We start from the raw sequence: 23,326 nt of genomic DNA, 5'->3' as shown, positions 1-23,326 counted from the left end.
ACTTAGATGCCTCTCTGAATACAGTAAGGATATGCTAATTCTGTATACACAGGAGAGAGGGGGGGAGGGGGGAGGGAGGGAGGGAGGGAGGGGGGGAGGGAGGCATGACTGATTACAAATTGATTTTATTTTATACATTGGCTCTGGGTGTGAGATTAATTTTATCAGTTCTGTCTGGTTTCTTTACAATTGGTGTGAGGTAGATATCTATGTCCTGGCCCAGCCTCCCCTCTCTGCCCCAAGTTGGCAAAATGAACATGTTCTATACATAATTGTATGTGTTCTTGTTAATTTCATTTCTACAAGACTGGTTTTTTTTTTGTTCTTAATTAGTATTGCTGCTGTTAACTCATTGGCTTTAAAATGCCAAGGAACTGAGAACATGGAAAGTCATACAAATCAGTAATACTCTAGGTCACAGGTCGGCAACCTGCGGCTCTGGACCACATGCGGCTCTTTGAGCCTTCCCCTGTGGCTCCCAGCCTCCTCTGCCTTTGCAGAGAGAGACAGAGACAGAGAGAGGCAATTGCACTTCCCTGCTTTTCTCTCTCTCTCTCTCTCTCTCTCTCTCTGTCTCTCTCTGTGTCTGGGTGTGTGTGTATGTGTTTGTGTGTGTGTGTTGTGTGTGTGTTTTGTGTGTGTGTGTGTATATGTGTAAAAGAGAGTGCACTCACAGTGTTCTCCGAGGAGCTGGGCGGAGCTCCTCCCTTTACTGCGTCTCTGAAGGAAGCAGGAAGCAGGAGAGAGCTAGCTAGCCCAGCTAGGCTGACTCAGGAATTCTGGGAGTTGAAGTCCATGAGTCATAAAAGAGACGAGGTTGCCTACCCCTGAGCTTGTTGGACAACAGCTTGAAGCTTGCCAGGTGAGCAGCAGATAGGAGGGGGGGGAGAAAGAGAGAGAGAGAGAGAGAGAGAGAGAGTAGGGCAAGAGGAGTGGCAGACCAAAGGCAGATAGAGAGGGAGGGAGGGAGAGAGAGAGAGAGAGAGAGAGAGAGAGAGAGAGAGAGAGAGAGAGAGACCCTTTTGACATCTAAAATGAAGATAACACTGCATATATCCTTTTTTTACCTTTGTGTGTATGTAATTTTATTCTCTTAAAGCATTCTCTTGGTGATCATTGTTTTAATAGTATGGATATTCCCAAGAGTCATATTTTTACTTTTATTTTTAATGTGTATATATACATATACATATATACATATATACAGCACGAAGCCGAAAGCACCAGCCTGAAGATGACGAATGAGACTTCGTCGAAACGTCGCCAAGACACTTCCAATTTTATGTGGGAGAAAACCCGAATAACCAAGGACCTACATACATATATACATATATACATATACATATACACACACATACACACACACACATACACACACAAACACACACACACACCTATAATAAAGGTAAAAAAGGATATATGCAGTGTTATCTTCATTTTAGATATCAAAAGGGTTTTGCGGCTCCCGGTGTTTTGTTTTTGGTGGGAAACCGGTCCAAGTGGCTCTTTGAGTGTTTTGGGTTGCCTACCCCTGCTCTAGGTAGATGAATATAGAAATGAAAGAAAGTATTCAGAGTTGGGTTTGTTGTGCATATATCATCTACACATCACACATATTCATTTTTAAATCAGAATAGATTTTGAAATAGATAAACTAACGTTAGCATATCCAGTTTATCAGGATTAGTACGTTACAACGATGTTAGTTCATGATTTCATAATTTGCTATGATTTTGGTGGAACAAAGAGAATCACATTAGTTTATTAGAAAAGGGGAATAACTTAAACGTCATAAAAGATGTGTAACTTTCAGATTCTCCAGAATATTTCAACAGGAGAGGAAGTAAAGTATAAGAAGCAGAGGATGAGAGCAAAAAATAGTAGAAACTTCCAAACCTAAGTCCCTTTTTGGTTCCCTTTACTAAATTAGCATCTTAAATTTAATTCTTCTGCCAGCCAAAAACTACAGTTAATGACCAATTCTGTTTGTACTATGCACAGATCCACAAAGTAAGCTTCACATTACACAAATCATGCTTATGTGGTTATCTTATGGTACAGAGTGTACGAAGCCCCAGCACTCCAGTTAGGGGAACAAAACCAATGTATTGGCTAACCATTATTAGGAAATGATCCAAGCCATACAATTGGGGGCGGGATTGGGGGGTTTCCACCGTCCTCAATCCCTTTCCAACGTCCATATATTTTCAATCGTATGCAAGGCATCCAGAAACATTTTGCTCCTGGTATGGAACGAAGAAGAGGACCGGTCGACCCTCAGTGTTCAGGCTGTATCTGCTCATTCATCCCAGTTCTCTCACTGCATTTCCAGATTTCGGACCTTTCTCAGGTATTCCTGAGTGGGAGGACCAGGGATGCAACCAACCCATCCTCGACGAGGCCTCCAGGAGACGATGCCGCTGCTGCTCTTCTACTACAGGGAAGGACAGAGACGTCCAGCACCACCGAGCCAGTCCCCACGCGCAGCAGCACAAAGCAGCGCGGCACGAGTGGCCGCGGCGCACTAGGGCGTCAGGGGCGCGCGCGCACGCGGTTTCCCCATTGGTCCCGAGGGCTGGCCAGTCCCCGCCTCCGCTTGACGCCGGCCCTGCCGTTTAAATGCCTCCCGACGGACGCCCGCCGCGCCTTTGGGTCCGGAGTTGTTGGGCTGTTGCGGGCGCGTTGGAGGAGGGAGGGCAGAGCACGCGTCTTCCCCAGGGCGGCTTCCCCACCTCTTCTTCGCGGCTAAGGGGGCTCGGCGATTTCCCGGGCAGCCCCATGAAGAAGCCGCCCCTTGGCTTGGCCTCGTAGCCCGCTTTGCGGCGCCAGCCCCGGCCGCCTTTCGCCATGAGCTGTCTGGATGTTATGTACCAAGTCTACGGTCCTCCTCAGCCTTACTTCGCAGCAGCCTACAGTCCTTACCACCAGGTAGGTCGCTGGACGGGCGCTTCCCTCCAAAGGGAGCGAGGTTGCGTGGCGGAGATTGGCCTGGCACTGGTCCTGTTCGCCTCGGGGTTTATTTCGCGCTGTCAGCGAATGGTTTCCTCTTTCCCGGAATGGATGGTGCCGGGGTGGGGGGGGGGGTAGGAGGGTACAGTAGGGTGACTACTTGTCACCCCTTTTGAAATGCTTGGACTGCAAGGGGGCTTGGCAGAGGATTTCGTTTCTCCCTCTTCTTTGTGGATTCGGCCCAGTTCCCTTGCGTACGATCGAATCCGGGCGGGCGGGCGATTTCTTCCTGCGGAAAACTCCGAGAGCAAACCCTAAACGGACTATTGGAAACACAGTCCCTACCAAATCGCTAATGTAAACCTTTTCGACGCCCGCGGGATCCAAGCAGATTCGCCGCCCTGGCCGCCACGGTTGGCAGCGGCGGAATTAAAAGATTCTTACCTGCAACGGTCGTTTAGCTTTCAACTTGGAAACATGTACAGTATTCAGAGCGCAGGCTCGGCTAGCGAAAGCAGCTGAGCAAATCGGAAATTCATCTACGTTAATTTTGATTGAAGCAATTGTGGAATTGGTGCGCCAAACTTCTGTCACAATAAATATTTACGGCTCCCTCATTATTTTAAGGTAGCTCCGTGAAGACCTCCAGCCACATGCATAGAAGAAGGCAGTGGTATTGTATCGGGCCTTGTACCGGGATCTCACCTGCCAGCCAATCTCTCTGAATTCGAGATACTCTGCGTACATGTTAGGCATTTTTCATGGGTTTCTAAAACCCAGCTCACCTGCTTTGCAGACTTTTGATACAACGGCCAACTACCGGTAGGGAATTTCTTCCTCATACAGCGTATCCCGTTGTGAGAAAGTGTCGATACGAAATGGAACTGGTTGTTGCGTCTTCATTTAGGTTTGTGGTTATGCGGACATCCCTGTACTGTCTGCGTTCGTGATAGGACGTGACTGAATGACTATAAATCGCTAGCTGGATACCTTTTAGGATTTTTTGTTAAAAATTAAGGAAACTCCTTTTTTTAATCATTTGAACAAACTTCTAATCAATGTGATTAGAACTAGATTGTGCAGCTAATATACCCCTTTAGACAGGATATGTTTTGTAGTTTAGAATAAATTCGTCCTGAGCAGGCCTAATATTGTTTATGTTGTTGTTTACTGTGACAGAAAAATACTGTGTTTAATTGTAAACCTGTTAGGATAAAATGGGATTTAAAAGAAAATTGCAGCTGTTTTGCTTCCCCTCCTCTCCTTTTGTTCCGAAATGAAGTGCCGTTCGGGCTGCCTTCTAAAGCTGTCTGAAGTCGCAAACATCAAGGAAAAGGCGCTCTGCCCATGCCACTGAAGTGCCTAACTTCTGCTTCCCAAGAAATCGTTTAAAATAAATTTGGCTTAAATCTTCAGCAAACTGAAATCCGTTTTCTCCACAAAATGAAAAAAATGTCAAGGCAGCGTGTTCATTTGCTTGTTCCCCACCCTCCACAATAATCGTAAATTTATCTCCGCTGTCTTACTTTATATAAATAGCAACAAAATTAGCCGTTGCCATTATTCTATTTGAAGAACACTTACTAGTAAACTCAGAACGAAGGGTCTTCACCAAGAGGATGCTCCATTTTCATTACCTGCTACCTTGTGGAATGCCAGAGGATTTTCCATTGGAATATTGTCAGTGGTTGCTTTGAAATCCAGGTGTTTTAGAATTCTGGGGCCCACACATGATGACATTAAGGGCTGTAACCTGCAGTGCACTTTCCGAATAAAAGTAGTAGACATGTGCCTGAAATAACCTGAACATCAGAATGGAAGGATTCTGGAAAGGAAAGGTCTTAAGACTGAACAATTTATCGGCTGGTAATGGTGTGCTTTCCCCCTTTCTGGGCAGCAATGGATCAACTGACCTTCCCAAATTTTTCTTATCAGAACCCCCGGATCAGGCCAGTGTCCCGACAAGTTTCAGTTCCCAAAGGAAGACCGCCTGCAACATGTTAGGATAGGGAGGGCATCAGAATGTACTGGCCATCACAGTTAGTAGCCATTGGTAATCGCTTCATCTGTAACTGGGAATGCTTCCAGTTGCCCTCCCACTTGACTTTCGAGAGGAAAAACATTGTTGGTGTAGAGATTGGTCGAGCCTTGTTTGTTCGCTGACAAAGTCCCATTTGAAAGCGTTTCTCCGATTTAGTTTTCCAGGCACTTAACACTGCATCCGAATCCAAATTATTTGTTTCGGCCCTTTCCAAAAGCAGCAGCTGCAAGCAGCTTAACCGCGGGAAAGCCAGCGCGGAAAGGGTTTAGCCGACTTTCGAAAGAGCGATCTTTCTTCTTCAGAACCTCGTAAACATAATTTCTTCCTTTCCAAAATGCCTTTCTCCCTGTATTCGCCACAGAAATGCGTTTCCCCTTTTCCCCCCAAAATCTATTTCGAAATGGTAAGTCACTTTTCTATTTCATTTCAAACCCCACCTCACTGTATCTTCTTGTTACCAACAAGGATTTTTCTGCTTGGGCTAAATATGGGAAGAGTCCCGTGACTTTAGGACGTCCACCTCGTGAAACGCCCCTTCAAAATGCTCGTGATTCCTAATGTCTAATTTTTCCCAAGAAAAGAAATTAAACTAGGACCCCTGCAGGCATTTGTTCTGAAATGGGCAGCCTTCCGCCCAAGAGACAGCAGTCAACCGGAACTCTGCTCCGTGGTCCTTGAGAATCTGTACATTTGGGACAGAAGTCAAGTCTTCAAGATCTATTCTTGGTCGCTCGTTACGGTAATATTGGATCTAATGAATCCTGTAAAAGTCGACAATCACGGTCTTCCCTGGAGGTTCTGGGTCCCCTAGTTTCCAGAAGGTGAAACTGGTTAGATCCTAGCCTTGTGGCACCCGGAAGCCGAAGGCTCAAAGTATAGCTTAAATCGCAATCAGGTTCAACGATCTGTTTAGAGTAGTTTCCCCGTGCTTATAGTATTTAATGTGCTATTTCTTGGGACGTCGCTATGCTTTTCGTGTATTCTGGACGTTTAATCTGCTAACTCTGTCAAAGAGAAAATAATAATTTAGAGTAGGAAATTCTTCGCTGCCTTTGGTCGTTTTTAGAATTGTTGGGCGGTGATATATAGTCGCCTTCTCCAGATGCGCAAGTGGTTTCGAGCTATTCCTGGCCCAGTTCTTGTCCGTGCAGGTCCTCGTAGCCTTCTGGGGTTCTCCCAGCTCCAGCAAACAGCCCTTCGGCCCGTCCGAGGCCGCGGCGTTTTTAAAGGTTCCGCTGACGCCTGCTTGCCTGCCCGAGAAAGGAGCGCAGGCCGCGCGCTGACCGAAGATCCGGGACCACATCGGGTTTTCTCCTCTCCGGGACTTCCACAGCGAAGGCCGGCAGAGGAACGCTCCCTGGGAAAGTGAACAGGACGGCAGAAGCTCCCCCGGCGCCAATGAATCTGCGGGGCCCTTCCACCTGGCCTTCGGAAAGGCGGCGGGCGCGGCCTGGCCAGCTTTGCCCTTGGGTCGAGTTGTTCCCTCTTCCGCTACATCCGTCCAAAATGCCTCCGTCGAAGGAGACTTCCCAGGCAAAGACGTGACCAACGGGTTGTTGCGACCTTTCTGAGTCTAGCCCTTTGCTTGCTAGACGGGCTAGACTACCACTCCCATAAGCCACCTTCCCCGCGGGAGGAGTAATTGGAATTGTAATGACAGGAGCCTGATCTCTTGGGAGTCGAGCTCTGCTTCGCACCTCACGGGGAATCCGCGCTCTGCGTTGCTCTGAAAGGAGTGACTTGCGCCCCTTGCGTGGGGGCGGGAAGCCCTGCGCTCCTTTCTGACAACTCTTTTCCTCGAAGGCGGCTGAGGGGAGCCTCTCAGTCCGCCGGCTGACAGCCGCGGCAGAGCGGAACCCTTCCTCGCTGATTTTCCCGCGCTTTCACGGCTATGCGGCAGAGGTGTACTAATTAAACGGGTTCGAGACTCGCGTCCAAGTCCCCAGTCGACCACCGAGCTCGCGGGCTGGTGACTAAATGCCAGTTGCCAACTGTTTCTTCTCTAAGGCTTTTTTCGCGTAGCTTTACCCAGCCTGGTGACGGCGATAAATTGTGCTCTATCGGCTAGCAGGAATTAGATGAGCCACAGCATGCAAGAAAAGGGCTAGCTCGGAAAAAGCCGCGGTCTCTCCGCCGTCCTCCCCCCGCCCCGCCCGCAATTGTGGGATTGAAAATGGGAGCAGAGCGCCTTATAAACCGCCTCGGGCTCCCAGAGAAACGAGATAGGAGGGAAGGGCGAGGAAGTGCTCCGTCGCTCTGAGGACCCCGTGCAGGAAATGCTTTTGAGGCGGGAGGATGCAGGGCAGCGGGGATCACTTGGCCCTGACTGTTTGGGATCTCCTTCACAGAAATTAGCCTTTTACTCGAAGATGCAGGAAGCCGCCGAGAGCGCCAGCACCAGCGGCAGCAGCAGCAGCAGCTCCTCCTTCTCCAACCACGCCGCCCCGGCCAGCATCAAGGAGGAGGAGTGCAGCCCGGAGAAAGAGCGCCCCCCCGAGGCCGAGTACATCAACGCCAGGTGTGTCTTGTTCACCTACTTCCAAGGGGACATCAGCGCCGTGGTGGACGAGCACTTCAGCCGAGCCCTCAGCCAGCCCAGCAGCTACTCGCCCAGTAGCGCGGGCCTCAAGGCCGTTGCAAGGAGCTCCGCAGCTTGGAGAGGTGAGCTGGGCAGTTTCTTCATCTCCAGCCTCCTTCAGGCTAGCTTTGCCCCCAGGGGATTCTCTTGTCACTGGAGGCTCTAGAAGATGCAACTCCTCAGAGCTTGGGTCAAGTGGTAGTCAACCTGTGGCCTTCTGGTGACTTGGGTTATAACTCCCAGAATCCTCTGACGAGTTATAATCCAAGGCATCTGGAAACTGTTGCCTGCCTATGTAGATGTAGATGGTTCCTTTTGGTATTGGGAAAGCCACAGGATTCAGAGAGATTGCAGTTTTGTGGAGATTTTAAGAGACCTAACTAAGAAGCCAAGTGCTGTTGTTGTTCAAGGATGGGTAGTAATTGTAGAATGCAAGTTTGGATGCATTTTTTCATAGAATTCTGATCAGGACTGGCCCTAATGTTAGCCAGAGTGAGAAAATCCTCTCCAAAAAAATCTATCTTGCCCTTAGATGTAGCCGATATTGTCCCATCATTAGCGTTGAAGAAATATTTTTATATTCTTTGTAGACAAAAAGACAGGAGAGACCTTGCAGCAAAATGTCTTGGGCCATCTGATAGCAGCTGTTGAAGAAATGAGGGCTAGCAGGGTAGAATTTATATCTTGGGGATAAGTCTCTGCAATTCCCTTCCCTCAGCAGGTAAACCAATGTCATTGCAATCATGTTTAGAAACTTCCATGCTCACACTACCAAGCTAAGGTGGGGAACTATGATCATTAAGATCATTTTTAAATATAGATTGCTTTTAAAGTACAGTATGTAAAAGAGAGCAGAACTGATAGCTGGTTGCTATAACATACTTTAGTTACTATCAAAATGACTAAAGGCAACCAAGTTTGTGAGGCTTATTTCATTTTAACAGAACTACCAGTCATACTCTGATCCAAGATGATAAAAGAATAAAATAATTTGAGCCCAGGAATATGTTTTGAAAGAAACATATAAGTAAAAGGTTCTCTCTAGTATATTTCATTCCCCAAGTAATTTCTATAGAGGGAAAGAGGGAAATAAATCTCCAGTCTGTGTGCAGAACTGGTAAAGAGGAAGAAAATTTTCTTTTCTCGAGTTTACCTAATGACTGTTTCTGTTCATGTTCAGGGTGGATGATTGGAGGGCAGACCAGTGATATTTCTGGATAAAGGTTTATGATTTGATCTGTCCAGCAGCCTCATCCATGTAAAAACTTGTATTAGAAAAAGGGAACAGATAGCAACCTGTGTTCACTTTGCCAGAGATGGGAAAAGCTCCTGTGACTTTGCTCAACCTCCCCAGCCCTTCCCCCCCCCCAAACTATAAGGACTGGTTCTGTTCATTAATTAAAACAGCATAATCTTGCCAGATTACTTTCTCCTAAAACTGATCTCAGGCACGTTTAGAGGCAGGAAAACTTTTTTGTCTTCTTATGTTGATTTCTGCTTTCCTGCTGGCCATAATGAAGAAACTTATTATTGTGCCAGATGGTGCTCTGCTTTGGTCAAATAGAATTCTCTGGAATCTTTTTCAATTGGGTTCCGGGAATAGTTAATATTAGCTGAATAGGTGCCTGGTTCATGGATTACATTAAGCTATGGCTTAATTTTAGCTTGGTGTCAGTGTGAACCCAGAAGCTGTGGTGGGAAATCATAGTTTATACTTTAGTTTAGGGTGTCACTCAGCAGTTCTGAGTTGTTAAAGAAATCATGGTCTGACACATATGAATATGTGTTTATTGTTTTAATAAAGCTATGAGGTTACATATATTTATATAGAAGATTTGTTAAGTAGATAATTGGATTTTTTCCCCAAAAAAGTGAGCTAAGTATATTCATTTATGAACTCAATTTATTTGAGTGCCCATCTTGCAAATGCAATTCTGAGTGGCTAAAAACATATTAAAACAATAAAAAACCTATATTTGGAAGTGTAAAAAGTAGACTTTGGTCACTGAGGATGAATCCAATAAAAGAATAAACAGATATTTTTTCATGTGCCAAGAATACATGCTATTCTTATAAATCAAGTTGTATGTATAAGTACAGACCAGCTTTTTACTTATATACTATAGATGGAAAACAAACAGTATTAAACATAATGTTCATGTGTTCACCATTGAAAAATGTTTATAAAATTATCATGATTAACCAAGATTTGTTGAATAAGCCACAACCATTCAGTATTGAAAGATAACAGACATTATTATCTTTACAAAAAAAAATGGTTACACCAGTCTTATATCCTGAGATAAATGGGAAAAAAGAACTAACAGGTCATTAGGATGAATAGGTGTATGAAGATGAGAATTTTTCCTATTAATTGCCAAAATCTTCCTAGAGGAAGGTTCAGGGGCTAGCCCAGTGCTGGGAGAACAAGCTAGATTATTTTTAGTGGAGCAACCAGTAGACGTGGAGGGAGGGGGCACTTGGAGAAGACAGGAGAAGACAGCACTTGGAAAGGGGGTCTCCTAGTAAATGTCTATGCCATTGAGAGTTTCTGAAGGCAAGCAGATAGAGGAGGGCACTGGCATTGTTTTGTGACAAAACCCAACAGGCTTTATTTAAGTCTAAACTGACCCTTATTTGTTGGATGGAAGCTTAAAGGAATGGGGCTCTGCAGCCCAGCCCTCTTTCACTTTTCTTTTGAATGAAATGGAGTATCTGAGTGCTGTGGAGAATCCCTCAACATAGACCCAACACCACCTCAATATCTATGGCTATACCACAATAGTAGTCTTATCAGTCAAAGTAAAGTCAGTATAAGTTCAAAAGGAACGCTTCTGCAGTCACTGCCTTGATTTCTTTTGTGGGAACCAAACTTCCTGACTGGAAAAGTTTGTCATGGTCAGACAGTGCTATTTCAGAAGCACTGGAGTTTCAAATTTCAGCCAGAGCCATAAAGAGTTGCGGCACCTGAAAGATGAACAAATTTTATCATCACATAAACTTTGGTTAATAAACAGTTCATCTTTAGATGTCAAAACAACTTCTTTGTTTTTATGCCTGAAATTTGTGCTGCTACAGGTGCCCAGTTCCTAAACAAATCTAAGGAGAAGATGCACTTGAATACTGTATGCTTCCTACTGGATATCACTGTGTCATTTTTTTAGCAGCAGTACCAACATGCTTTTATACTGTCTTTTTTCTGAATTTTTTTTTAAATTCCAGCCTTTGTATTCTCATACAATCTTCCATCCAAGCACTAATCAAGGCAGCACCACTTAGCTATCAAGTCCTGACAAAGTTGGTGGGATGCTCATAGAGAAAATTTAAATCATCTTCTGAGAGCCAAACTGATTTTAAAACACATAATCATTCCAGATATCTTATCCTTCTTCCAGACTTGGATTTTTATGGAAGGACAGAATTAATAGTCACTATTATTGCTCCTCCTTCTAAAGAAATAAAAACAGTATTCAAAATTAGCATGCAGTTTTTCTCTCTATAACATAACAACATACACAACAATGTGTGACTTTTATGTCGGGTGAAAATATTATGGGCCTTAAATATTTCTTATTTAAAGCTTTAAAATTCAGAAAAGTGACCAATTTGAAAGGGGAGTTTTAGACTCTTATGTCATCTTCCCTGGAAGTAAACCCTGCTGAAATCAGAAATACTTATTTTTGGCCAAGTATGTATAGATTTATATTTTTACAAAGCAGTTCTCTCTAGTAAGACAACACACTATTCTACTGAGTGTCCAACTGGTTAAGGTGGACTGCTTTATACAACTTTTTCTATTGAGAAATTCAGGTCATTTAATAACTGCTCCCATCAGAAACCATCAAGATACCTTGGTCTATCATCCCAGCCAGTCAGCTAGCCAGCCAAGCCTTGTCTTGGGGCACGGTCTGTCTGAAATGCAAATTATTGGACACATCTCTGCACCTTGAAGCATTTGAGAGGGTGACAGATTCTCACTGAACCACCATAACTGCCATCACATAAACCTTGGTGTGACTCATTAAATATGGCTTGTTTATGAGCAGACCAAATTTTAACTATATGGTACCAATTTGCTTTAGTCCATACATTATGCTAAACCAAAACAAACAAGTCATATTGAGGTAAACTGTTATGGTATGGGGCTATTATTATTGTGCCATAAACAGCACATTATGGTTTATGAACTGTGGTGTGTATGTTAATATGAGGTTTGAATCCAGTCAATTGGGATGGATAAAAAATATATTGGCAATGTCCTTTGCTTCCTTGTTGCTTAACCAGTGATTCCCAGCTCTTGCAGTGCAGTTTGATGGGTGAATTCATCTCTAAAATTTCCATAATTTCATCCTAAAATGCCTCAGAAAATTCTTCCTCACTTCTCTTAAACAATGAATTGTCCTCAAGTAAAAACTTTCAGTTTCAAAGTGATGTATGTCCTGCTGTACAAGACATATTTGGAAAAATTTACCTCAACTTCAAGTAACCTCTTCCAAATCCATGCCCTCCCATCTAGGAGTCTTGCATTACAGCTCCCGTAAACCCCCAGTCAGCTCAGCTTTTACTGCTCACACTGCCTGGAATTATTAGAATTGTGGTCCATTACTATTTATGTGTCACGCCACTCCCAGCAACTCTGATTACAGATAAAACCATTAAAAAAACTAAGAACACCTCCCCCCAGCAATATAGTTGGAGGATGCCACTGAAGGCTATTGTAATGATACTCCTCAAGACTGAAGTTGGGCTATTCCTCTTCATGACCATTTGGTCTCTTCTACCCTTCCACTAGAGCCTAGTGGCCATTTAGTGTCAGATGCAGGACTGTAGTTGAATTCTGATGGCATCAGGTCAGCTACAGAAACAAATCTACATGCCTCATTGCAGCTGATCCATTATTGTAATACCCACTTCTGCTCCTGTGGTTTTATGATTGTGAGGAGGGCCTCAAAAACATAATTTGCTAAATAGAATAGAATAACAGAGTTGGAAGGGACCTTGGAGGTCATCTATTCCAACTCCCTGCTCAGGCAGGAAACCCTATAGTGCGTCAGACAAATGGCTGTCCAGTCTCTTCTTAAAAACTTCCAGTGTTGGAGCATTCACAACTTATGGAGGCAGGTTGTTCCACTGATTAATTGTTCTAACTGTCAGGAAATTTCTTCTTAGGTTGTTTCTCTCCTTGATTAGTGTCCACCCATTGCTTCTTGTCCTGCCTTCAGATACTTTGGAGAATAGCTTGATTCCCTCTTCTTTGTGGCAACCCCTGAGATATTGGAACACTGCTATCATGTCACCCTTCTTTTAATTAAATTAGACATGCCCAATTCCAGCAATTGTTGTTTATATGTTTTAACCTTCAATCCCCTGATTATTTTTATTGCTATTCTATGTACTCTTTCTAGAATCTCAACATCTTTTTTACATCGTGGTGATGAAAACTGGATGCAATATTCCAAGTGTGGCCTTACCAAGGCATTGTAAAGTGGTTTTAAAACTTCACATGATCTTGATTCTATCCCTCTTTTGATGCAGCCTAGAACTGTGTTGGCCTTTTTGACAGCTGCAGCATTCTGCTGGCTCATATTTAAGTGATTGTCCACTAGGACTCCAAGATCTCTCTCACAGTTGCTACTACTGAGCAAGGTACCACCCATACTGTCCCTGTGCATTTGGTTTTTCTTGCCTAAATGTAGAACCTTCCTTTTTTCACCATTGAATTTCATTTTGTTAGATAGCGCCCAGAGTTCAAGTCTGTCCAGATCCTCCTGTATCCTAAGCCTGTCTTCTGGAGTGTTGGCTATTCCTGCCAGCTTGGTTTCATCTGCAAATCATTGATGATGATGTTGAAGAGTTCTGGGCCTAAAACAGAGCCTTGGGGTACCCCACTGCATACTTCCCTCCATGTACCATAGATGCAGTTCCATTGAGGACTACAAAGACCATCAGATACAGTACAGTCTTCCAGTGTGCACTAGGAACCTAAAGCAACCAAACAACACAAAGGATGGTGAAATACCTAGCCAAGGGGAGTCTTGTGCTGCTTAGAAGGTGATTGTGTCAGCTAATTCTGTCACTATTGGATACATTACAAGTTGGCACTGTTCTTGTTTTATCATCCCCACATTATGGGAAGTGAGAGGATTACTTTTTCACCTATAAGCAGTGATGCTTGCTGGGAAGCCAGAGATTTCTACCAATCATTTTCCTGAATTTGTCAGATTAAGGCATTGTTCATTGTCTTTATTATTGTGACTAAAGAAAAAAGAATGAAAGTTTGACAATCAAGGCAGAAAATTTTGTGCTGAAATACTTTTCTGCCAGCTCAGGAATTGGTGGATGTGCAATGCTTTAATGTTTTCAATCTAACAGTTCCCTGAGAGAAGAAATACAATGATTTTGCATCTTTAGAAAAAATGAAATGCATAGTGTCTTTGTGTCTTTCCTTTATACTTGTGAGATGAATCATAGATAAGTGCCCAAAAATAGAACAGTTTCTTTCCTCCTTATTCCTCTATCTTTTAAAATTAATTGTTAGGTTTTAGCAAACATTATCTAACACTCCTTTTTCTAAGTTTTTAAAGTAGAGGTCGGGAAAGTGTTGTAGTTTATAGATTGCCTCTTCTCCAGAGACCAAGGAACTGGGATTTCCAGGACATTTTGTCACTTGAAAAACATCCTGGCAATTCGAACATTCTTCTGTGATCATAGGGCTGACCTTAGATTGTTCCCAGCCCATAATCTAAATACCACATACTGTATGTTTGTCCTTCCTGTTTAACTGATCACAGCCAAAGTGTGCAAATTTTATCCTACCGTACTTTCCTACACTACTTTTGGAATATTGATATAACCCAACCTTCAACATTCCTTGCTAAATTTCCAAATGAGAGGTGTTTATATTTTAATGAAGGGTACAAATATGTCATTGGGTATTTCATAATTAATCAGTCTTAAAAATAGTTTTAATTAGTCTTAAAAATAACCACTCCTCCTTTTTAAGCGAAAAGGGCAGTTCATTTAGTAAGGCAGTCAGGATAGTTAATCCCTATCCTACTGAAGTGTTATATTGGTACACAATGAAATTATTTACGCCAAAAATCCTTAATGAATTATGAAAAACAGAGAGCATGATGAGGTAGAGAGCTAAGCAGTTGGCCATGCTGATTAGGACTGCTGGGAGTTAAAAGTTGGAATGGGACAACTTGCTGCAGCCAACTCATCATGGCCAACTTGCCATGGCCAATTTGCCACAGGACAACTCACTGTGGGACAATTCAACAATTCAGTTTAATTATTTAAAATAATTTAAAAAAATATTTTAATTTTTATCATTCACGTTTCATTTTGTCCCTCCTTTGGCATCCTTTCTTTAATGATTGTATTCCACTATTTCTTCAATATTAGTGTACCGTAACTCTTGTCCCATGACAAGTTGGTCACAGCAAGTTGGCTGTTCGTAAGTTGGCCATGGAAAGTTGTCATAGACACACATTCAATATTCTTGATTTTTAAAAGGTATTCTTTTTAATAAGCTTCTCTAACAGATGAGAGCATATGGTTGACCTTGTCTGGGCTCAGAAACTAAAAATGTGTGGATCTGGTTACTAAATGGATATGAATTAATACCAGGGCTATAGGTTAAACTATGAAGTTTTTTTTAAAGGGTGGGGGGAATCCAGAAAAAGAAAATAGCAATCAACTCTATTGCTAAAACTAGCAATCTAGTTTTACCAAAAAAACTAGATGGATATACATCTGCAGTTGAACTCAGCTTGAAAGAAACATTACTTTCAATGTACTATGTTTTAAAAAAGATTTCACAAGCATTATACTGGGTTTGTTGATAACTAGAGGCATTTATAAGCCAGTTTGGTAGTGGTTAAAGTCACTGGATTGGAAGCCAAAAGACATTAAGCTCTAATCCTGCCTTAGTTATGGAACCTAGCTGGTTGATCTTGGAAAGTTATTCTATCTCATTATAGGAAGAAGACAATGGCAAAGTATTTTTGAAAATATTGCCAAGAAAACTGTAGGGACTGGTCAATCAAGTTGCCAGGAATCAGACTCAGTGGTGGGCCCTCTAGACACAGAAATAAAAAGAGAGTGGTGCTAAGAATGATTTTTAATTGATAAGTGACAGAACAATTTCATGCACAATACCAAACATTCATCTGAACCCAGTTCATGTGCTATTTTTAAATATAAGCAGAATTTTTTTTAAATTGTGTAGAATTTTATATTTTGATTTGATGCTAATGTGAAAAAATGAAAAGGTACATTAGCTTTATTCTTTGCATCTAATTACTTTTTAAATAAGTCAGAATGAGCAGATTTGTACTAAACTATGTTTTATATTAAAGGTGTACATAAACCATGATTGGGTTAACACTAAGCCAAAATAAAACACACATTAGAGTTTCACATACAGTAGTGTATGAAATCAACTGTTGTTTTAAAAGCATCAAAGTCTTGAAAGTTCTTTTTTGGTACTAAACCTTTTTCATATAAGTTCAAAAATAGTATCCTACAAATTTTCAGTATCATTCAGTTTGAGAGGAGAAAATTCACCTTCAAGATGCCTGTAAATACTCTCAATTTTGAACACCTGGGTTTTAAATTTATAAACAATTATAACTATTTCAGAATGGAAAACACAACTTTGAGCCTCTAATTCACAATTTTGTATTGTTCATTTCTGAAGAATATTTATTATAAAGTCTTGTATGGCATAGGGCCTGAGTATCTGAGAGACTAGTTGTCTCCAAAAAATTTTTGTCTAGCCAGAATATTTCTATAGAATGGGTGCACTCCAATCCCCCTTTTTCAGAAGCATGCCTTTTCTGTTGCAGCCTCCACCCTCTGGAACAGCATCCCACAGAGATAAAAGATAGCATCCTCTTTCCTGTGATTCCAGAAAGCTTTGAAACTTTGGTTTTGAACCCAGGCCTGGGATTAAGTTTTATGATTTGTTCAATGGCCTCTATTTTGTTATTTTCTTATTTCATCCTGGCCTGTCTTTTTTTATGTTTTCTTTAGTTTTGTACATCACCCAGAGTCAGTGTGAAATGCAGCACAGAAACAAGTTATTTAGGTTTTATACCTGAGTGATACAAACAGTTTTTATCATATTTGTGAGAGCAAATGCTCAAAATGTTTTATTTGGTTTATAAATATTAATAACAAAATACAAAAGAAAGCATTTCAGTGTCATCTGTAAAAGAAAACAAGCCTGGATAATCTAGTGGGTCATTTTAGGGGAATTGCTTTTGTTTTAAATGCATGTCGTGTTAGAATGCAAAAGGCAGGCTATATCAGTCTGCTTGAGAACTCTTAAAAGAATAAATCTATTGGTCCTAGAACAGTGATGGTGAACCTTTTAGAGACCAAGTGCCCAAACTGCAACCCAAAACCCACTTATTTATCGCCGGGTGCCAGGTGGGCGTGGCCCACTGGGTGGGTGTGGCTGGGGTGCTCATGGCAGACTGTGTGGGTGTGGCCAAGATGGGCGTGATCGCCTCGATGTTGCTTGTGGGGAGGGACACCTGTGGGGGCCGGGCAGGGTTGGGGGAAATCCAGGGGGTCTCTGGCAGGTGGGGCAGGGGGCAGAAGGCTCGTCCTGTGGGGTGAGGCAACGCAAGGCGAGGCAGGGCAGGGGAGGGAGCCATTGTCACAGGGCAAGGCAAGACGGCCTGGGACAGCTGCTGCCTGACACCATCGGCCCCTGCACACAGAGGCCAGCGAGCGCATGGGTACTGGGATGCATCCAGCCACATGGACCTCGGCGAGTTAGCGGGCGGCTGGTTGAAGAGGGACAGTTGCCATCTCTGAGGCATGGCGCGCGTGCCCACAGAGATGGCTCTGAGTGCTGGCTCTGGCACGCATGCCATAGGTTTGCCACCATTGGCCTAGAATATACGTTGTTGGAGCTATGCAAAAGACAAAGAATAGAAATGAGTTAGTTGTCCTCCTATCCTTCTAATGCTGTCTGTTTTGTGCTTATCTTTCTTTGTACAGAGGGATCTTTTCCTATGAACCAACGTAGTTTCCCACCCTCTTTCTGGAACAGCACTTACCAACCTTCTTCTGTGCCTGCCTCTTTGGGCAGCTCACTGGCAGCTGCTGCCCACAGTGAACTGCCCTTTGCTACAGCGGACCCTTATTCTCCGGGCTCACTGCACAGCCACCTTCATCAGGGGCCTCCAGAGCCTTGGCACCCAGCTCACCATCATCACCACCATCATCACCACCCGTACATTGGCACACAGAGTTCTGCTTACCCTCGGCCCGCCACAGTGCATGAGGTCTACAGCCCACATTTTGACCCTCGCTATGGTTCGCTGCTGGTGCCTGCTGCTTCTGTGCGTCCCCACCGCCTCACTCCTGCCTCAGTGCCCACTCCAGTCAGCCCTCAGTGTGAGCTAGGCAAGAATGAGCCTGCCACATCATCATGGACAACGCCAGCTCCTTTTGCTGGTCCTGCAGGAGAGATGGCGCAGAGCTTAGGGCTGAATGTAGAGACAGGTAAGACCTGGCAGGCCCACTTTTCTTTCTTTTCTTTACTGCTGAAAATCCTCTATAGTGTAATTGTTTATTCCAATGGATGAGCAAGTAATTAGGTAAACAACTGCCTATGCATTTTCCTGCATGACCCCAGACAAAACTCTGACTTATCACAGAAGCAACTGGCCCTCCACATTTCTCTCTCTCTCTTTTCTTCTCAATGACATATGATGCCCCATTTTGAATTATACAAAAGTGTCTAACAGGATCTAATGTTTTTGTCAAACTGATGACACAAGCAACATCACACCATTGCAAAAGTTCTGCTCCTTTTCTACATGCATACAATGCTGTGATGTGTGTACAAAATAGACAGAACTTGTATTATAACAGCATATTAATTTTGTCATTTGCCACCCTTGCCCATCTCTGCAGATACCTCTGATGTTATACCATTGCAGAAAGATGACTGGATTCATACCTTTTGCTAAAGCAAAGGCCATCACAAAAGCTGGTCGGAGCAAAATAATTTATTGTGATCAGATTTTGGGGGGGGGGTTGTATCCTGGAGACTTCAAGTGCAAATTTCAGAGGTTTAAAGCACCATTTCAGCTCTTAAAAATCCTGATGAAAGCTCAAAATTGGAATTTTGTTTTCTGTCACATTTAGAATTGTAACTTTTGGTCCTAAGTTGACAAAGATTCTGTTATCCCATCATTAAGCTATCATGTAGTTTATTTGGCTGTGATTCTGACAACACACCAAGAATGTGACCTGTTTTGTTACTCCAGCCACTGTAACTTGCTAACCATGCTTGGTGGTTTAGCATAATGTAGGAACCCAGGCACTGCAATTTTTTTCAATAATCCTTGATTAGACAAACCACAGCTTGCCTAACACAAGGTATGAACAAAGCTGTTGTGTTTCCTCAGACCTCTCTATATCATTGGTTCTCCATGGGGGGGGGGGCAAGGAAACACTCAGCGTGATATCACAATTCATATTGCATCATGTTATCAGGAGGACAGGAGAAAGACACAGAACACCAACAGTATGAGGTCTTTTTTTGTTTGTTTGTTTGTTTGTTTGTTTCAGTAAGTGTCCTGAAACTCTACTGCAATGTTTCTCAACCTTGGCAGCTTTAAGATGCATGAACTTTAACTCCTAGAATCTGGGAGTTGAAGTCCACACATCTTAAAGTTGTCAAGGTTGAGAAACACTGCTCTACTGAATGATATTGCCCATTACTGTCAACTTCATAATAGCCCTATAAGTTAATTTGATTTTTTCCACATTTACTCTGGTGAAGAATCATTCATGGCAACTATTTTTGATGCCAGAAATTATGTAAAAAGTCTGAAACTTGGCACTTTTCTATTTTTTATAAATAAAGAGGTGTTTGAATACAGCATATGAGGCTGTAATGTTTAGGTGGTAGTAACTTGCCCAGTGGTTGTGCCATCAAGCATCTTAGATTTTGTAAGTTCTCACATGAAATTAATCCATACGCCTTTATTCTTCATTTCACACTTCTTCTGGACATCAATTCTTGTGCTTTAAGTAACTTATCTATTTTTGCAAGCATACCGTATGAGGGCATTTGGCTCTTTCTGTCTTTATTTCATTTCTTTTATCTTCCCTTTTTTAATTTCCAACTTTTCTCTTTCTTTTTCTTTCTTTTTCTCTCTGTTCTCAGGTTTGCAGCCTCAGGATAAAAGCAAAGATCTCTACTGGTTTTAGATCTGCCTTCCCATCGTGACTTCTCCTCTAGTCAAACTTTTGTCTATGTAAGAGTGGGTATACAGAGCCAAAATCAAGTCAATTTGTAACAGCTTCTGATCTTGGTTTTCAGCTCACCATTATTCCTACTGTGCTGGATCACTCCTGAGCTGAGCTGCTGATTATAACCCTCCCTTCCTACACACAAATTCTTGCCTCACTCTTTTGATATCAGCATCTCACATCGAGACAAGAAAAGGGAAAAGGCTAAAAGCTTCTTCAGTTTGACATTTCTTCTCCTAAAATGGCAAAATTGACAGCTTCACTTTCAGAAGAACTGAGTAAAATGAATGTGGATGTGAAAAACACTGACTTTAGGATACTGAAGGGTTTGTTAATATTAGTGAGGACATAAATCATACTTATCATTTGCCATTTAAAAAAAGCTGTTTGGAAGCAGCATGGAAGATATTCAAGTATTGTGAATGAAGCAAAGTAATTCTAAACTCTTAAACACATTTGGGACATTTTTTTAAAAAAAAAAGGTTGGATTTTTCTGACTTCAGCGTGGTGATGAGTGGCAAGTGACTAGTGGGGCCACCTGCCCCTAGGCTTACACGAATGCAGCTGTTCAAGAGACAACTGTTCCAACTCTAAGAACTTGACAATCAAGGTGGCCCTTCTCTGAGTTTGGCACAAAAATTGCGTAGGATAATACTTATATACATAGTTGTATATATAAGTTTTTTATACAAAAACATTTATGATGATAGAAAATATCCTTTAAAAAACTCTTCCAGCTTTTAGGAGAAACAACTGGAGTGAGTGGGAGGGGAGGACTAATGGGGTGGACAATAGGCTTCATTTCATTGAATGTTCCCTTATGACTTTTTTTAGTAACCAGGAGATGGTCTCTCCTCTCTCTCTCGTTTTGAAAAGGATATACAGTGTAAGATGTGTTTATTTGTAGGGAAGATGATTAAAAATGTCTCCTTTAACTTTTGATTGCATTTATTTTATGAAGTAGAGGGTGCAGATTTCAGATGTCCATTGGGAATCCCTATTGTCCCTACATGTTAATTTAAAAATTCCATTTACTTGCTTAACATTGATTTAGAAACCATCTGGATCAAATCAAATAGCAAATTAGTTCACTATCTTGTTTCCCTTCATGACAAAACCTACAGATGAACAGATAACAAGCCATAAATAGAATATAGAGATGCAATAACCTCTCCTCTTATCTTTAAGCAACTGCTCCTCCAAGATATGATGCTTCTGATTCTGTTGGTGACATATAAGCATCCTGTTTAGTAGCAACTGACTGTCTTGTCATTTCATTTCATTTATTCAATTTAGGCACTACCTGACTCCAAAATAATTCTAGATATACAATAAAACCAAACAAAATAGGAATATACATTATATTAAAATTATAAAGTACAAAGGAATAAGAAGGGGAATTTAAAAAACAACAACCCAAGAACAGATGGTGTTTTTACCTTAAAACGTATCCAATAAGGGACATCAATAACCATACCCCAAGGCCTGGGAGAACATTCAAGTGTTCAAGGCTTTTTGGTAAGCTATCAGAATGGGGTCACCTGGGCAACACAGGAGATATAATCATATAATTATATCTTATAATCATATAAGATATAATCATATAATCTGGCTTTTTATGCCATGTAGGACTTTATAGGTCGCAAGCAGCATCTTGAATGACAGTTGGAACTAAACTGGCAATCAGTGCAACTCAGGAATCAGCGGTGCCACGTGGACATACCTAGTCATGTGCATTATTGTCCATGCCACTGCATTCTGTTGACGCTTCCAAATGGTTTTCAAAGGGAGATCTATGTGCAAGACATGAATGACTTCTCTTCCTGATCCAGGAAAAGATGCAGCTGGTGCACCAGATGAATAAAATTCATTTTTTTACATTGCCTAAGATTATACTTCCATATCATAGTGGTATCAATAATAACCGTTTTTCTTACTTTGCATCTCCCACTGTGACTGTCATGAGGAAAAATGTCCACTTTTTCCATATTCTGCATTATTTTGAATCAAGCATTATCATATCCCTTTCTAAACCTAGTAGACTTTTCTCAAAGGTGAGATCATTTTATCATTTGATTGTTCTTCATGTTCCTTTCCTGCAATGCAGACAGAAAAGGAAGTGCTCCAAGTATTATTCTGTACAAAGTCATTATGCCGTTGACAGCATTGTACTTTTTATTCTTAGCATGGAATTTACTATCCTTCCCCTCTCCACATATATTAATACATGGGTGTCAAACTCGCAACGTCACATGACGTTGCCAGCAATGGGGTGGGCACAGTTTTGCTATGATGCATCCAGCCGGCAGTTTGACATTCCTGCTCTAATACAACTGCTATATTCTAAGTATTTCCTAAGACCTTACCTAGTGATTCTTATGAGGCTATGTTCTTAAGATAATATACAGTATGTGACATTTAAACATTATTTTATCTTTTTCCACTTGCTTCATTTAAGTTGCATTGTTGAATGCAGATGAGAATAAGCTCATGTACAGCATTTTTCCCAGAATGGCTTTAAATACTCCATTCCAAATGAAGATGGCTTTCACCTGAAATTTTAGGGCTGCTGAACTTGAAATGTGCTAGGCCCATTTCCTATTTGTGATAGGTGACACTGACCACAGGTGATTTATTGTCCTATGCCTGCCTTGCAGTTTGTTAGTTGTATTTTCTTTTTTCAATAAGCTTGCTGGGATTACTCAGGCTGCATAGAAAGTAACTCTAACATAACTAGTGGTTTGAACTTTATTTAAGCATATATTGATCTGTACTATTGGTGTACAACTTTATTATCTTACTGTATTGAAATTCAATTTTCAGCAAGCCAGATAGCAAGAAAGATTCAAAATTGCAGATCAGGAAAAATTAAGGTCATAGGTTGCCTATCCTTGGTGTAAAAGATACTCTTGTGACTTTTCCACTAATCCTTTTTCCTCTATCCACCCTTCGGCTATTTCCTACTTGTTTTCTTCTTCTCCCCTTCAAATCTAGAGTAACAGAAGCAATTAAAGATAAACCCCAGCAGGTTATCATTTCCTATTTTATAGTAAGCTTGGCAAAATGAGGTTTCTTCTATTTGCAACCTTTGTAATCTTTCCCATTTTCATCCAGTTTCATCTCCTGTCCTTGCTGGAAACTAGGGATAGCTGAAGGAAATTCTATACTTCTTTGTATTTCAGATGTTTTTTCATCTAGTTATAAACTCTGTACAACTGCTCTAAGCTCTATATTTACAGAAGCCAAACATTGCTGTCTATTACTACATAATGCCTCATTCGAAGAAGGGCACTACAAGCAAAACAAGCCTTATTGCAAAAGAGTCAAAGTTTTCCCCCAGGTGACAAAACTCTGGATCTTATCTGAATGTTCCCACTGGCTATAATTCAGCTCCAATTTATGAGATATGAAATACAGCCAAACAGCGAGTCTTGCCAGAGATTCAGCTTAAGAATGGGTATCTGGAGCTTTGC

General features: G+C 41.9%; 1 protein-coding gene across 1 annotated transcript; it reads left to right on the top strand.

Moving 5' to 3' along the window:
- Positions 1 to 2,620: 2,620 nt before the first annotated feature.
- Positions 2,621 to 21,684, top strand: VGLL2 (vestigial like family member 2). Its single transcript, XM_039355556.1, has 4 exons — positions 2,621 to 2,928; positions 7,339 to 7,651; positions 17,586 to 18,092; positions 19,768 to 21,684. Exons 1-4 carry the CDS (start codon positions 2,848 to 2,850, stop codon positions 19,809 to 19,811), a joined length of 945 nt encoding a protein of 314 aa, XP_039211490.1. The 5' UTR covers positions 2,621 to 2,847; the 3' UTR covers positions 19,812 to 21,684.
- Positions 21,685 to 23,326: the final 1,642 nt, after the last annotated feature.

This window comes from Crotalus tigris, unplaced genomic scaffold (assembly GCF_016545835.1).
Source record: "Crotalus tigris isolate CLP2741 ecotype Arizona unplaced genomic scaffold, ASM1654583v1 scf7180000018691.1937549, whole genome shotgun sequence".
NCBI classification, from domain to species: domain Eukaryota; kingdom Metazoa; phylum Chordata; class Lepidosauria; order Squamata; family Viperidae; genus Crotalus; species Crotalus tigris.
Note: the sequence above shows the minus strand (reverse complement) of the source record. Positions and strands in the feature narration are given on the sequence as shown.